The 15946-nt window shown below is 46.3% G+C and overlaps 1 protein-coding gene across 1 annotated transcript in view; it reads right to left on the reverse strand.

Annotated features, from left to right (window-relative positions):
• Positions 1-5011, reverse strand: part of TTC36 (tetratricopeptide repeat domain 36) — a 39456-nt gene extending 34445 nt beyond the window's left edge. The window contains exon 1 of the mRNA XM_078682242.1: positions 4594-5011. Coding sequence (XP_078538368.1) covers positions 4594-4705 — 112 coding nt within the window. The 5' untranslated portion in view covers positions 4706-5011. The remainder of the gene's footprint in view (positions 1-4593) is intronic.
• Positions 5012-15946: the final 10935 nt, after the last annotated feature.

Below are 15946 nucleotides of genomic sequence, written 5' to 3' on the forward strand. Positions count from 1 at the left end.
GAACATCAAGCGGACTACAAGAGGTGTATGCACCGTGAGATCAACGTAGTGGGAGGAGCTGCGGTCTGTTGGTGAGAAGGCAGGACATATCTTTCTCACTCACACCCGTTCACACAAGCACATGCACCTGGCGCTGAAGAGGCGAAGAACGCCGAAATGCATCCGCCATAGGAAGAGAACATACTCTCCGTTGTCTGTGCAGCCCAATAAAGCGCTTCCAAATCGTTCCTCAGCTGTGGCCTTACTCGTTCTTTGAAGTAGTGGAGTTTGATAGATATATATATATATATATGTTGTATTTATTCCTGCTGCTCAGCCTAGAATGTTTGGTGTGAGAGCTGGTTAGAATGTTGAGTGTGTAAGACTGTCAGTTGGATGGAGGGCTGAGCTGCAGGAGGCTGCTCCTGGTGGGGTTTCCCTATCTTATTCTTAACTTACCATCTTACATGAATAAAGAACTTAGATGGAACTAAAGGACTACGTTACTTTTATTTACAACAGTATATATATATATATATATATATATATATACATATATATATATATATATATATATTCACTGAAAAAACCATGGGTTTCACACCAGTTATAGTTAGCTGGAAATTTTACTCGCATAAAACCATTGAAATTCCCACGTTATAGTTAGTTGGACTCACTATAACTTGCGCGTACAATGCACTGCTGATGACGTCACATATTACATCACTCATGACATGGTCAGTGACATCACTCATGACATCGCTGATGACACCATCCAGTGAATGTGTGTCTTTCTGAAAAATACATATGTTTTATATATGTATATGTAAAAGTTGATGGAAGAATAAATGTTTAAATAAGTGTCTAAAGGGATGTTTTTAAAAAAAATCGATTGGTTAACTGGCTTATTAAATGTATCTTAGTGAATACATATATTAGTGAGTAATGTTTAAATATTTAAATATATGTATTAGTGTTTCACTTTGTGTATAAGTGGCTGCATGGGTTGGTGAGTAGCTACATGTGTATGTATATGGGTTAGAAGTTTTTTTGTTTTAGTATCTGTATGAGTGTCTGTATGGTTTGCTGGGGGTATTACTTAGCACATAGATGCATGAATGACTGACTCTCTGTTTGTATGTGTTTTTGAAAACAGCATATGTGCAGGACTGTATGGGTGGATGAGTGTGTATATGTGTGTGTTAGTGAGTGAATGACTGTCTCACTAGTGTGATTATCAGTAACTACATATGTTTTAATCTAGTATATGTGAATATTAATGTACATAAGTGAGTATATGTGAGAGTAAGAGATTGTAAGAGTTCCTGTTTAAATAAGTATGTTTTTCTATAAGTGATTGTTTAAGAGAGTAAGTATGTGTAAGTTTCCTTAGAAATAAGGTAGTAGTGTGTGTATAGCTGTATATGCAAATAAATGGATGTTCAATAGTTTATTTGCATGTGTGAGTATGTGTGTGAGTAACTTTTGGATGACTGTCGGTGTGTAACAGGATGTATAGGTGTATCACTACATATGATGATTGAGTATATGTATGAGTGACTATATAGAACTGTTGGTGAATGAGTGGATGTGTATATAGATGGTGGAATTACTGAATTGGTTGTTGTAACTGGTATGGGTATCTCGATTTTTTTGAACATTTTTGTTTCTTTTTTTGAATATGTGTTTCAAGGGTTACATTATAGTGAAAGGAGGTCTGTAACTCTGTCACAAGGATGGTGTCATCAGTGATGTCATGAGTGATGTCACTGACCATGTCATGAGTGATGTAATATGTGATGTCATCAGCAGTGCATTGCACGCGCAAGTTATAATGAGTCCAACTAACTATAACGTGGGAATTTCAATGGTTTTATGCGAGTAAAATTTCCAGCTAACTATAACTGGTGTGAAACCTATGGTTTTTTCAGTGAATTTAATAGGTTTTTTAAATGCTAATTCCTAACTATAACTGGTGTGAAACCTATGTTTTTTTCAGTGAATTTCATAGGTTTTGTAAATGCTAATTCCTAACTATATATAGGGCCTCAAACCTATGTTTTTTTCAGTGAATGTCAAAGGTTTTTTAATAGCAAAATTCTATAGCTATGAAATATAATATTTGTTATATGTATATTGTTCATTTTTTTTAATTTTTGTTTTTTGTTTTGGGGCGCTCCCGGTGCGCGTACCGGTGAGCGCACCGGTAAGCGCTGTGTTAAGGCGCGCCCCGGTGCGCGTACCGGTGAGCGTCCCGTTAGCGCCATTGCCGCGAACGAAAACATCATCGTGACGTATCGCGTAGCCGCGTGATGCGTCTTGTATCGCGTACCTACGTGATGCGTCTTATGACGCACGGCGTAAGCGCACCCGGAAGCGCCCAAGCGCGTACAATCGCGCAACGTAAGCGCCCCCGGAAGCGCCTACGTTCGCGCCGCGTAAGCGCCCCCGGAAGCGCTCCGGAGCACGTAGCGTAAGCGCGTCAAGCCATGTGACTTTAAAATAACACTTTTCATTGGTTCAGAACATTTTGTTTTCCAAATATTGAGAAACCCACCCATTTCTCTCACTATTGCTTTGTACTTGGAGAGAGCAAGAGGTGTTCTGTGCATTATCTGCTTCTCAAAGTTTCCTGATCTACAGCAATGACTGAAAGGGAGTCATCCAACAATGATTCTGATGGTTTTTTGCCTGAGGACCCTACTCACCACAAAACAAAGTACCACTTCATTTGGAAATTTTTTGACATCCCTGAAGGAAAAAAAAGGTTAATGCTGCTAAGGTAACCTGCAAGATATGTGGCTCTATTTTATCCAGAGGCAATCCTAATAGGAAATATAGCTTTGGAAATGCCACTTTAATTAGGCATGTCCAGAGAATACATCCAAATAACTATGCCTGGGAGAGTGTCAGGGACCTGGCACGGAATTTACCAAGAGATGGCGGCAGCACCTCCACTGGTGGAGCAACACCTTCAGGAACACCACGTGGAAGAATGGTCCCTAACGTGCAGCCGGTCTTTGCAGGCATAAAATTTCTATGCGTGGACTGTGATGAACTGCTCTGTTATGGGGAGCAGAGCATTTAACTCATTGCTATGAAGAGACAGGAACACCGCTGCCCTCCCCGTCCCCAATTTTTCACAATTTTTTGCTCCTGTTGAGCAGTTTTGGAATCCCTGTTTTTGTTTTTCCCCTGAAAAAAATCCCAAAAAATATAAAATCGTTATAAAAAAGTATAAAAATAAACAAAAAAAAGTTATTTTCAGAACTACCTCCAATTCTCAAAAAAGAGCTGTATTTTCACTATAATTTTTTACAGTTTTTCCCCGTGGTGCGCTCAGGGTACGCGTACCGGAGCGCGCACCTGTGAGTGCACCCAGCGCTTACCCCGCGATTTTTTTTTTTTAAAAACTTTTTTTGCCCTTAAGAATCCTTCTAGGCCCACCTCAGAAAACCTAGGGGGTCAGGGGGTGTCTACTCTGCCCCCTTTTGGTCATTTCCCCCTTTGTTTTTGCCACCTCTTGTGTCTCGATCCTACCGAGACACAAGATGGCGGCCGCTCCGGACTGTTTGGAATGTTGACAGACACCCGAGAGCCAATCAGCTTTCCGCTCGCGAACTCGCGTAGCGCGCTGGTACGCGCCCCGGTGCGCGTACCGGGGCACGCATATAGATATATATATTTTTTTGAACCTAAATTACTTAAAATCCACTGGAGCACATATCTTGAGACATAGCAAAGGCACATCGGGCTACCAGTCCCTACAATTCTGCCAAGTTTGGTGGAAATCCATTCAGCCGTTCGGGCTAAAAGTGAGTCCAACTGCGCTATGGAAATTAACATGGGGAAAACACGTTTTGGAACCCCCCTTTTATCTCGGCCCCCGCTTGACAAATCCCCCCCAAACTTTCAGGGAAGGAGCAGAGCGGAGCGGGCCATCTTCTTTGAGAAATTCGCAAAGATTCGTCCACCGGCGCCAAAGGTATTCCCAATAGAATGTTGCGGATTTCCTATGGAAAACAATCCTAACTATAACTACCTACTGGCGATCGCCAGTAGGTAATATATATATATATTCGTCATGTGATCAAGGTCCAGGTCGGACCGAAACGCGTCATGGCGGCATGGGATGCAGGGCAGAAATATTGAATAAATAAGCACAGAAGAAAATTGGGTCCGCGTGTCTATGCTAATCCGTTGTGTGTCATTGGATTACTGGTGGATGGAGTACTGCAATAAATAAATAAATATATATATATATATATATATATATATATATATATATATATATATATATATATATACACACACACGCAGGTTGACAGACACCCTGGTAAAAAGAGTAGGCAGGTGTATAGGATGGGTAGAAATGACAAGCACTCGTGCAGTTATGCAAGCAGATAAGTAGGCATCCCTGTACGTAGGCAGGCAGAGTATATATAATGCTGTAGGCAGGCTTGTTGATAGCTGGATATGCAGCTAAGCAGGCATGTAATAGGTAAGCAGGTTTGCGTCCAGGTAAGGAAGCAGACAAGTGGGTAGACAGGAGGCGCTGTGCCCACAGGCAGGTGGGAGGGGTAGGCAGTTAAGCACTAAGCAGGCAGCACTCACCGTCGTCCACAGCGTCAGGTTCTTCCACCACATCCAGTCCAGGGAGGTCCCCAAACGGGGTACTGGGGTTCAAAATGGACTGCAGGACTGCCCGGTCATTGGGGGTGGCCATGCTCAGGGGTGGACGGGTCTCAAATGGTGAGGGCGGCACTGAAGACAGGAGTCGCCAGGCGGAGGCGGGGGGTGTTTGGTTGGCAGGGGGCTCGACGGCGGACTCAGGAGGGACCTCCGTGTTTAAGAAGAGTGAGTGAGGCTCAGAGAGGGGCAGGGATTGCAGGTTTAGAGGCTGCTCACTGAATATCGCGGTGTTGAGCTCGGTGGGCCGCACTGGCTGCAGCCAATGGCTGGAGAGGCGGAGACGGGCCTCAACCCCGCGGCCCACCCCCGCCCCACAGAAAACACAGTTATTGCTTCCTGGCCCAGGACCATCTGTTAAACATTTCCCCAAAACATGCGATCTACAGAAACGGCAAACATCCAACACAAGTCTGGGAGTGAGTGATGCAACATCTATGCAAATGGGAGCGGGGGGAGAAAATGTGCTTGTGGACACGTCACGAACAGCGGCTTCTCAGATAGTAGGAAGAGGCCTCTCCGAAAACTAAGGCACCCACCGGTTGCGGCTGAGGCGGCACTGAAGGAAACGACTTCCAGGCCGTTTTCATACAGCGCGAACTCACCACCCCGAGGACATTTGCACACACATGGTCAGAATCATCTATGTTTTAGTCCCGCGGAGATTGAGTCATTTGCCCAGAATCACACAATGCTGAACTGATGCCGGAATTTGAACCTCATTCCCCAGTTACAAAGTCAATAGCTCTGGTCGTTACGCTGCATCCTCTCCACAGACGGAAGGAAGCGGCCCCTCAGGTAAAAGAGAAAGTGGCTCGTAGGCAGTCACTGTAATTATGCAGCATTGATTGGGTACATTCCGTGGCAGTATTATGCCTCTATTATGGCAGGGTAGCGCACATTGATGCAAAAAACGAATCTATATGTAAAATGCAAAGGTCTCTCAATACATATTCAGGAGATGCTATAGAACATGTTATTGACCAACAAATGATTTTTCTCACCGGGAAGCACTGAAAAATAATTTCAGTAACTGTCTTTAATAGCTGTCATAGTAAAATATACAACGCAGCAATTAGCAGAAAAGAAGCCTAAATGTAATTGCAAGTATTCCTCAGCTATTATTTAAGAAATGGTCTTCAGTTTTCGGTTAACTGGGTGTACTATGTGTTTCCGAAAGTACCTTTCCCCTTTACGAAACAGATTGTCAGAAAATATGTTATGCATTATATTTAATTACAACAGTAAAACCTTTTGGGGATTTTTCTACACTATGAAGGATCTCTTGAACTGTGGTAGCTAGTGTGTCAGGGGCCCAAGTCCAAGTGTAAGGAAGAAAATGGGCCCCCAGTTTCAGTGCTTAATTTGTGTCGGTGTTTTCCGGTACTTATTTGTGAACTCCAGTACATAATTATAAGAATGCACCACATGGTGGCGCTGTCAGTTTTTAAAGCGATTTTTATTAGTTGAGAAGGTAACTTTAATACTGAAGTTTAAAGTAAAATGTGGGTTGCGCCAGCTACAGTGGACCCGAGTGAAATCCCTTGGCACTTTTTTTTTTTTTTTTTTTTTTTTTTTTACAAATTAAGCCCTGGTTTTTCAACTGTGAAATACAGCAATAATTGGGGTTCAAGGGGCCACTCAGACCTCTGAGTTCCGGTGCCACAGCACCTGCTGCATCAATGGAAGCTGCGCCACTGCTCTTGAAATAACTGCTGATTTCTGAGCCGAACCAGTGGTGGAAAACCAATCAATACGATGATGCAGAGCAGTTTTATTAGCTTTTTCCCCCACCCTGGACGCAATACATTTAAACGTGCTGCAGACCAAACGCCTTTCACCAGTACATCATCAGGACACCCCATTCTGCTTGAGCCTCATCTCATTAGTGCCTCTTGAGGACTCGAGTAAAGCAACCCGCAGCAGGAGAGTGGCCAGTAAATGTTTACAATTTGCCTGCAGTTGCCACAAGTGCTGTACCATTTTTAGTTACTTTTGAAGCTATTGAGCCCCAAAACCATTCTTTATTGGAATCTTCAAAGTATAATGAAGGCCCCTACGGACAGTGACAGTCGCAGACTTGTCTTTCCTTGGGGTGATGCGTGTCAAAGAAACAAGGCGTAGGCAGGGATAGGTTAAGTTTAGGGTGGATATAAGACAGGGAGAGATTGGGTAATGGAAGGAGGTCAGAGGGGGAAAGAATGAGGCAAGGTATGGGGCACTGGGGTAAAAGTTTGGTGTGATTTGAGAATGTTTCGATGAGGAAGGGAATGTTGTATTAAAGATATTTTTGACATTATGTTAAATGTTTTATTAAGGTTGATTAACTGCTTTGCACCTCTGCCCAAATAAATGTTTTTTTTACACTAAATGGTGATATGGCGTTTGATTATTGCACGGAGAAAATTGTGGAATACTTGGCAAATCAGTAACGATGCAGGAAATGAGGATGTAGCGCCCTGATCTCACACGTAAAGGAACCACTCCAACAGGAGACCCCTGCACCTAAACTTCAGGCGGAAGCCACCTTTCTCTGGTTCCTGCACCCCTCCCTCTGCCTGGAAATACCATGCCAATCGTTGCTGAGATACCACCCAGGGGAGAAACACATGCCCCCGCAGCCCCTGCCATACGGGGGCCCGAGCTGCAGGGGGCCCCCTCATCACAGTAATCAGGCCTGGGAGCTCCTGATTAAATCCGGAGAGTGGGCCACTCTGTGTACATTGCAGGGGGGGCCTACGACTTCCGTTACGCCACTGATACCACCCCCATAGTGGCTTGTACCTATCTGCCACACACACCTCTCATGCTGTGGTGTGCCTTAAGGCAACTTCAAGAAACAGAAATACTTCAGATTCAGTGGCCACTTACCAGCTGACCACCTTTGAACACTGAAATAATTCCACATAGCCCATCGAGCTCCAATCTCCCCACTGCATTGGATTACATGTCCTCTCCTCACCACTTTACATTAATTACAAGTCATTGTGGTACAGTTGGCCACTCAACCTGTTAAACCCCAATCCTACAATTCAATATAATGCAATGCATGGCACCTCTGACAACTCTGGAATAGGTCCATTGGCACTTCAAGAAAAAGAAGAGGGATGGGCATGTATCCCCACACAGCACATGACCATGACATTTTCAGACCTGGACCTTTCCACAGAGAGCGTCAATAGCCCACTGCTTCAGTTCTGAGACTGCTTCGAGCTCCCCACGCTTGGAAAGGAGATCGAAGATAGTTGGCCTTATTTGTCTTTGGCAGGGGGCAGGCAGGTTCAAGGACTCCTTTACAGTTGGGTGATTACGGAACATATTTCTATTTCGGATAAAGTCTGAATTGAAGGGATTTATTTCACAGTTTGTCTACAGTGAAGGAAATTCTACCAATAGACCCTCTCACAGGCTTGGCACTTTTATCAGCAATAGGAGGATATTTCATTACCACCTCTAAATCAGACCCCTGGAAACTGGCAAACTAAGGTAGCGAGTGACATGCACTATGCATTCTTCTCAGTGGCATCTGCTTCGATTTGTAAGTGGTGGTGTGAGTATTCTGACCCACTCACAGGCATTGCGAGGGACCAGCGAAGCTCTCAATCGTGATCCGTTATAAACAGTGTTCCTATAGGACCATGGCTGAGGGCTCAGGAGATGAGGCTGAAGCCAAGACAGTGCGAGTTTCTCACACTGCCTGTAAGTGGGTAAAAACTGTTTCAATTAAAACAAAATGGCGTACATGGCCAGTGTCTCGTGTTACTTTACGGTCCACCAGTCCGTGGCTCCAAGGAAGGGCGGGGTTCCAGTGTAAAGTCCCCTAACCAATCCAGACAATGCTCTCATGCTGCTGATAGCATTAATCAGCATGAGAGAAGCACCAGGATTGGTTGGAGTGAGCTGGTTCAGTGCTTCTACAGACACTGGAGGCCTGTGTCTGCTCTCTGTCTAACACAGCTCGGGTTGGAGAGGTTTAAAGTGCACATGTCAGGCTGGCCATCATTGCAAGATAAACCGCCAAAGTAACATGCGCACTTTAAACTTGGGTAGCCAACATTCCTTACTGCAGCTGCCAATCGTCAGCAATGGCCCTGACCTAACAATCGGCTCGAGCTGGCTGCCTTGAAAAATTTAAATGACAATTGGATCATTTTATTGCCATTCTGTTTCTCATGTTTGCTGTGCTCGCAGCAAGCGTGGGTTCGATGCTCCACCGCTCTAATGGAGGACCCGCCGCTGTTGGGAGTCCCACTATAACCTTCAAATAGCATTATCCCTAGTGTCATCCAGGGTCAACCATCCTGAATTCTGCTCCCCTAGAGGCCATCATACCTCAGATTTTCCAGCTCATGTCATGCGAAAGGGCTCCTCTCTAACCTCTTGTAGGTATGAATTTTCTGATTGCTCACTGGTTTTTCACCTCTAATGGTACCCTTCCTTTGGGAGCCATTGTCTTTAGCTTTTGAGTTCAATCAGATTCTTTGCTACAGCATGGAGGACTCTCCAAAGAAAGCCCTCTTCAAGGCCTACAACTCTTGAGGGAAGAAGAGGCTGTGTGTAGAAGATTCCCACAAATAGTTAAGGTACTGCTTCCTTCCTCAACACAAGACCAATGACTGCAAGATTTGCAAAATGTTCTCTGCAAAACACCTTTCATGATCACAAAGGTCTTATTTTGAGGTGGCTTCAAAACGAAGCCAGAGATGATGACGACCGTTGTAAGAGCGTGCGTCCTACCAGTCTGCTTTGTTAAAAGACCTCAAAAGCATTGCCTGGACCATAGTAATGAATCTACAGTGAGCACCTGCACTCTTATTCCGGAAAGTTCTCACTTTAGACCTTAAAACTAGCCAGCCAAATCACTTTTTAAGGTGCTGACCTATTGTCACATCTCCTGCATTGCCTAAGACACTACCTTCAACAACCTCTCTGCCATCTATGCTATTATTACCGTTGACAGCTTTTTTTTTTACCTGTGACGACCACCTCAACTGCTACAATATTGACTTCATACAACTACAAACCGCCAACAACGACTATGCGGGTGACGTCAATAACAGCATCAAGGAGGACTGCACTGCTGTCACTGATCACTCCCTTGACAATGCTCCAATCAACATCTATTCCATTGCAGAGGAGACCTCATTTAAAGTCATCTAAGAAGCTGTCAAATATAGCTCAGTTAAAGAAAGTGCACCAGAACAGGAGGTTTCTGTGACTATATTATCTGAAGTAACCTTCCAAGCAAAGTTTTACCTCTGTGCCTACTCATATTCTTGAGAATTCAGATGACTCTGAATAGGAGGGTCCAATAGAGCTCTAGGTAACATGTCATGACCAGGAAGACAAGAGAGGGTATGGTCGTGATAGATCTGCAGGAGCAGACAACCAACATGATATGGACGATGACAACATGACAGCACCCCATCCATATCTGGAAGAGAAGGAAAACACACAGTGAAAGTAAAGCCATCACCATCATGACTGTTGTTATGTACAATACTATAAGGACAGCTCCGCCCTCAACCAGGCTGATGCCGCCTGACTTCTGGGTCGCGGTGACCGGTTCCTCCCTGCATCAGGTTTAGGTGGCCTGTTGGGGTCTCCCGTTCCTTTTGGGAGCCCCGCCCCCGTCCAAGCATCTTCTGCCTGTCCTCTGCTTTGTGGTGCGGCCGTTCTTGCCACCAGAACCCTCTCTACCTTGTAGCAGCTCGGGCCACTCAGCAGAGCCCCGGCTGCGCACAAGCAGGAAATCAGTGACATGCCGCCAGGGAGAGGGGGAGCACTTCTCCTGGCTCAGCTGGGTGGTGCAGGAATAAAAATGAAAACGCTTCCCACGTGCCTGTCGGGCAATCCCCGACCGGACTCCCCTACCACTGGGCTCTTCCTCTGGGTCACAGGGCTCTCTCCTCCACACGGGGGCCACACCCTGATCCCAGCTCGCCGAAATGTGGAGCCCACTTCTAAGGCTCAAAAAGTAGAGAGGCAGAAGCGCTCAGCACGCACCCCTGCCAATTACTCCCCTCCAATCTGGGCAGTGCCCTCCTCGCGCCAAGTGCGCTCCTCTGGGTATTTAGTCCAGAATGGTCAGGGGCAGAGCTGGGCACAGGCAGGCCAGCACGTAGGGACCCCAGGAAGCAGAAGCTGGGTCCCACAGTGGTTCCTCCTGTTGCCCAGCAGTCCTTCACCCCAGTACAGGTACCAGCAAGCCACTGACATGGGGTCACAGCCCCAATGTTTATACCAACATTCTATCTGTTCTGCCCTAGCACAGGGCTTGGGGAACCAGTCCCAGCTGATTCTGGGGTGTACTGGAGCACTTTGTGAACAGTGCTCCCACCCTCCTTTGGCAGGTGGGGGCTCGGCCATCAGACAAACCACAGGGGGGCAGAGGCAGCATTCACCCAGGCAGGCAGAGACCTATTCAGGGTCAGGGAATACTCCTCCCACTACTCCAAATGCAGATCTGCCCATTGAGTCTAGCGCTGGCTCACCCTGCCCTCCCTGGAGCCGCACACCTTACCAACCCCTGTCACTCCAGAGCCAGACATGCAATCCACATCAGGCAGGCAGACACATAGCACACAGAAATGCCAACTTCTAAAAGTGGCATTTCTAAAATAGTGATAATAAATCTGCACACACCACTGCGCAGCATTTATTATTACTATTCCAACCATACCAAACTTGACCACTCTGCTCCTCTCCTATCAGGAATTACCACTGAAACACTTATCAGGGAATCCCCAATGCATTCCTTTGAGAGGGCAGCCTCACAGCAGTGAGAAACCAAAATGGCTGTTTGTCACTACAAGGACATGTCACACACTTGAGGTACATGTCCTACCTTCTACCTACAATGCACCCTGCCCATAGGGCTAGCTAGGGCCTACCATATGGGTGACTAACATGCAGTAAAAGGGGGGGTCATAGACGTGGCACACACTTTAGATGTCACGTCACAGCTGCAGTAACACTGCGCGCACAGGCCCTGCAATGGCAGAGGCCTGAGACAGGTTTGAAAGGCTACTTTGGTGGGTGGCACAATCAGCGCTGCAAGCCCACCAGTAGCATTTAATTTACCGGCCCTGGGTATCTGAGATACCACTTTACAAGGGACTGACAGGTAAATTAAATAGGCCAAACAGGTGTACACCAATCATACCATGTTTACCACGGAGAGCACACGCACTTTACACTGGACAGCAGTGCTAAAGTGTCCAGAGTCCACAAACCACCACCACCATGTCAGAAAAAAGGCAAGGAGGAAGGCAAAAAGTTCAGGGATGACCCTGCAAAAGGGGCCAAGTCCAACAGTCCCCTTGCTGTAGAAGTGGGAACACTAGTTGAAGTGTTAGCATGTGAAAGTGTTCTGACGCTATGTAAAGGTTTAAAGAACTTAAGTCTAAAATAGGCCTAAGATAGCTGTCCTTTTTGGGAATTAGAAAATACAGGGAGTAAACTCCTGACCCTTGAGGTTGTATCGGAACTGGCTCTATAGCTCCTTTTCTTAATAGAGCTTCTATTTCCTGTTTGAGCAGTTGTTGAAGTTCCAGAGAAAATATGTTAATGCATGATTAAATATTGGGAGGATTGCTGGTGAGCACCGGGCAATAACCATGTTAGAGAATGTCTAACACCCACTTGTCTGATGTTATTAACTGCCAAGTGGGAAGAAACTGCTGTAGTAAACCTCGACAGATGGAGGATGATTGTATGTTGGCCGATGGGGAGGTATGGGTTGGTGAGCCTTTGCCCTGACCTTTAGAGTTGTTCACCCCTATAGATGCCGCTGTAAAATCTTCTAGAAGGAGAGGACTGGCTTTGTGGCCTGTATAAAGATGTGGAGGCATCAGTGGAAGTGGTTTTTTAAACTCCTCTGCAAAAAGAGTGATGAAAGTAGCCTCCATTGGAAGGTCTATGAAATTTTCCCATGGATTTAGCTACTTCTGTGTCTTTTTTAATCTTCTCTAAGAATTCATTCACTTGTGGGCCAAAATTTTGTTAATCAAATGGAACATTTAATAATATCCACTGGACATCTGGTTTAAAACCAGAGATAAGCAACCAGGCATGCCTCCTTAAGAGGACGCTGGTATTGATCCCTCTAACAGCGGTGTCAGCAGCATCTCATCCCAGTGAGCTCTGTTGTATCTGGCAAGAAGAGTCTACCTATCGGCTATACACCAGTAATTGGCTGATTGTGCAGCACCTCTTTTGCCGGAGGCATCTATCAGTATTGACTCTTTGTTTGGAGGTGGTGCATCCGCTGTTTGTGAGTTTGCTCCTTTCCGATCATTAGACACAACCAATGAGTCTGGTGGAAGCTGATCTCTAATAAAAATTAGGTCAGAGATAGGAGGAGCTACGCTACGAATCAAGATGGCCGCATAAGCTCCCGGCTCCGTCGACCTCCGCCAACAGCTCGATTATCCTGTCTTTCATCCTGTCTGCACACCTGATTTTCTTGTCTATGAAGGTCTACTGCTTCCAGAGGTGCAATCCCGAGATTTCTACCTTATCGGCTGACGAAGAAACGCCGTGTTTCTATTCTCGGCCTAACATCGTGTTGAAGCCGGGGCCTCGATTTCTAGACTACCCGAGTCGGAGTTGAACAACATCGGCCGTGAGACCTGGACTGAGCCCGGTCTCCCGAAGAGTGCCTGAATTGTTGATTTTTCTGACGATCCTTCGAACGATCCACACCCGGGACACGCCAGCTGCTGTGGTGGAGGCCCGGCGCCCGGAGCCCTTTCTGCCCCGTGGGGGTCGACGGGCTGGGTCCTCCCTGACGGCGAAGGTGTGTTCTATAAGACGAGGAGCGCCCATTATTTGTGATCAGATTTACGTGGCCTGTGACTCCGGAGCAGCCGGCCTCCGGGGTCCGAACCCGGCTCTGTCACCTACCGAGAGGAGATGGAGCGGACGGAGGGCACGCCATCACTACGGGCCGTTGTGGCCGCCATTGGGGCGCTCCATTCGCACACAGTCGCTGTGTTCCGGACACTGATGGTGAAAGTGGACGGTATCCTGGCACCTGAGGACGACACCTCGTTTGGTCTCCAGCTGGAGATGGTACCAGCGATGCATGGCATCTCAGAGGTCGGGGTCCCTGTGCATCGCCCGGACTTTATGATTCTCGACGGTCCCCTATTGCCGGCTAGCCAGCCCGTGCTTCTCACTAGTGTCTTTTGCCTGACCCTGCTGCCACCCATCACTTCTATGGACAACCTTCCATGTGGCCACGAGTTACTTGCTGATGGTTTCGGATGCTCGCTGTTCTTGGACATCTTTCCTAGTTCGAGCCATGTACTTTTATCCTGTTTTCGATCCTCTTATGCTGCAAAGAACTTTTATGGACGCTCTGCCTTTTCCATCAAAATGGCGGCTCGAGTGGCAAGGACTCTTAGGACGGACCGTACTGGCCAGGGCTGAACTTTATCGCTGGGTTCCGATATAATAGCTTTTCTTAATGCCGGGGTTGTGCCTATATTGCGATGGGAATTGGGTGGCTGTTATTTATCCTACCGTGACTGGTTTGTATATTTGCTGAATATTGGTTTTATTGTGTCTCCGGGTGGTTGCTGTTGGCGGTGGGCATGGGAGTCCGGGAGTGTGTCTGCTTTCTCCTCCTCCGCTTTCTCTTTTCTTTCCCTCTCCTTTGGGGCAGTTCCTGGGCGACAGGCACGCTGTTAGTGGGGTAGGCCGTAGCCATTACAGTGGTGTAGGGTGGCGGGTGTGGGGGGGGTTTGTTATTTTAGTTTGTTTTGTTCTATGGTCTCTTTCTTCTTTTTCCGTCTGTCTCTGGGAGGGTTCTTTACCTCTTTAGTAGGGTTGGCTGTCTTTCTTTCCCTTTTTCCTTTCTTATAAGGCTTCTACACTCAACTATGCCTTTAGGTTACTGGGGGGCGAGTTTTCAGAATGGTGCTCTGCTTTATTGTTTGCTGTCGTATTGTTTTTGCTCTAGGTCCGCCTCGGCGACTGTATTGTTTTGACAACTGTGTGGTTCATCAACTGATTCTGTTTGCTCTGCGGGGTACGTCCCCCCCTTACCTCTTCTTATTCTATTATGTGGTGTGACGCCATTGCTCCTGCAGCCGTTCCTACTCTACATAACTTTAAAAAAAACGAAAACCTCATATATCCTTATGCTTTGCAGTGCGCACTCACACATGATGTATCTATGATATTGCTTTTTTCGGTCGTGTTCTTGTTTCTACATCCTGATTCATTTGATACGCTTGCGGCCGGCCCCTGTGGTTGTGGGCCTGCGCATGTAATACTTTGCAAGTTTCAATAAAGGTTTAAAAAAAAATAAAAATAAAATAAAATTAGGTCAGATGGTGGGAGTTTGAATTTTTTTCCACCATGTAATTATGCGTGCATGTACAAGGTCCTTAAAAATATCCTCTGCATGGTGCATCATTCCCTTTGACATTGGAAGAGACTGATATGTTTTGTGTGCAGTACCTAAGGTTTCAAATAAAAAGTCTTCTAAGGCTTCTTTGTGTAAAGTGATCCCATGATAGCCAGCTGCCCTGGTTATGAGCTCCTGATATGAGCTGTTATCATCAGGGGGTGAGGATTTTGCTGGATAAAGATCAGGATCTGTGTCTCCTGGAGAATCTATATCATAATCCTGCCAGTGGTCTGGTGGTGCTCCATAATTGTTATCATCCCCTACATCTGCGTTTGGGTGAGGAGAACCCTGAGGTGTAATATTTAAAGGGGTTGTAGGTCAAGGTACCAAGGGTACAGGTGAATGTGGTGGTGGTGGTGGTGGAGGAGGAATAGGGTGCAGGAGACTGGTAGTTCTGTCCTTTTTTTCCAAAGGTTTCTTATTTCCAGTGTCTTGTAGGAACAAAGTTTACCCTTAAGAAGATGGTACTAGCACAGGTTTTGCAATAATACGACCCGTGTCTGGATGAATATATATTTTCTTTTGTTATAGATCAAGTCTTTCTTGTATGGTTTGTAAGATTGGCTCCAGTAGTGTTGGGGGAGCAGATTTATGTTTCGGTGCTGAAGTTTTCAGAACCAAAGCGGTCTTCTCTTTCTGTACCGAGGGTTTGGGAGCTGAAGAGGTGCTGTCTCTGCGTGGAGCCGGAAGGCTTCACCTGTGCTTTTGGTGTCGAGTCGGAGAGCGAGGTGTTCAAAGCGGAGTCTGGGTGCCTACAATGGCTGGACAGTAGTGGTGGCCCAGAAGCCTTTTGTTTAATAGAAGCAGGTTTTTGTGTGGGCAAAGGGGTTTGGGTACCCATGGCACCATCACCAGCCA

This window comes from Lissotriton helveticus, chromosome 3_1 (assembly GCF_964261635.1).
Source record: "Lissotriton helveticus chromosome 3_1, aLisHel1.1, whole genome shotgun sequence".
In the NCBI taxonomy this organism is placed as follows: domain Eukaryota; kingdom Metazoa; phylum Chordata; class Amphibia; order Caudata; family Salamandridae; genus Lissotriton; species Lissotriton helveticus.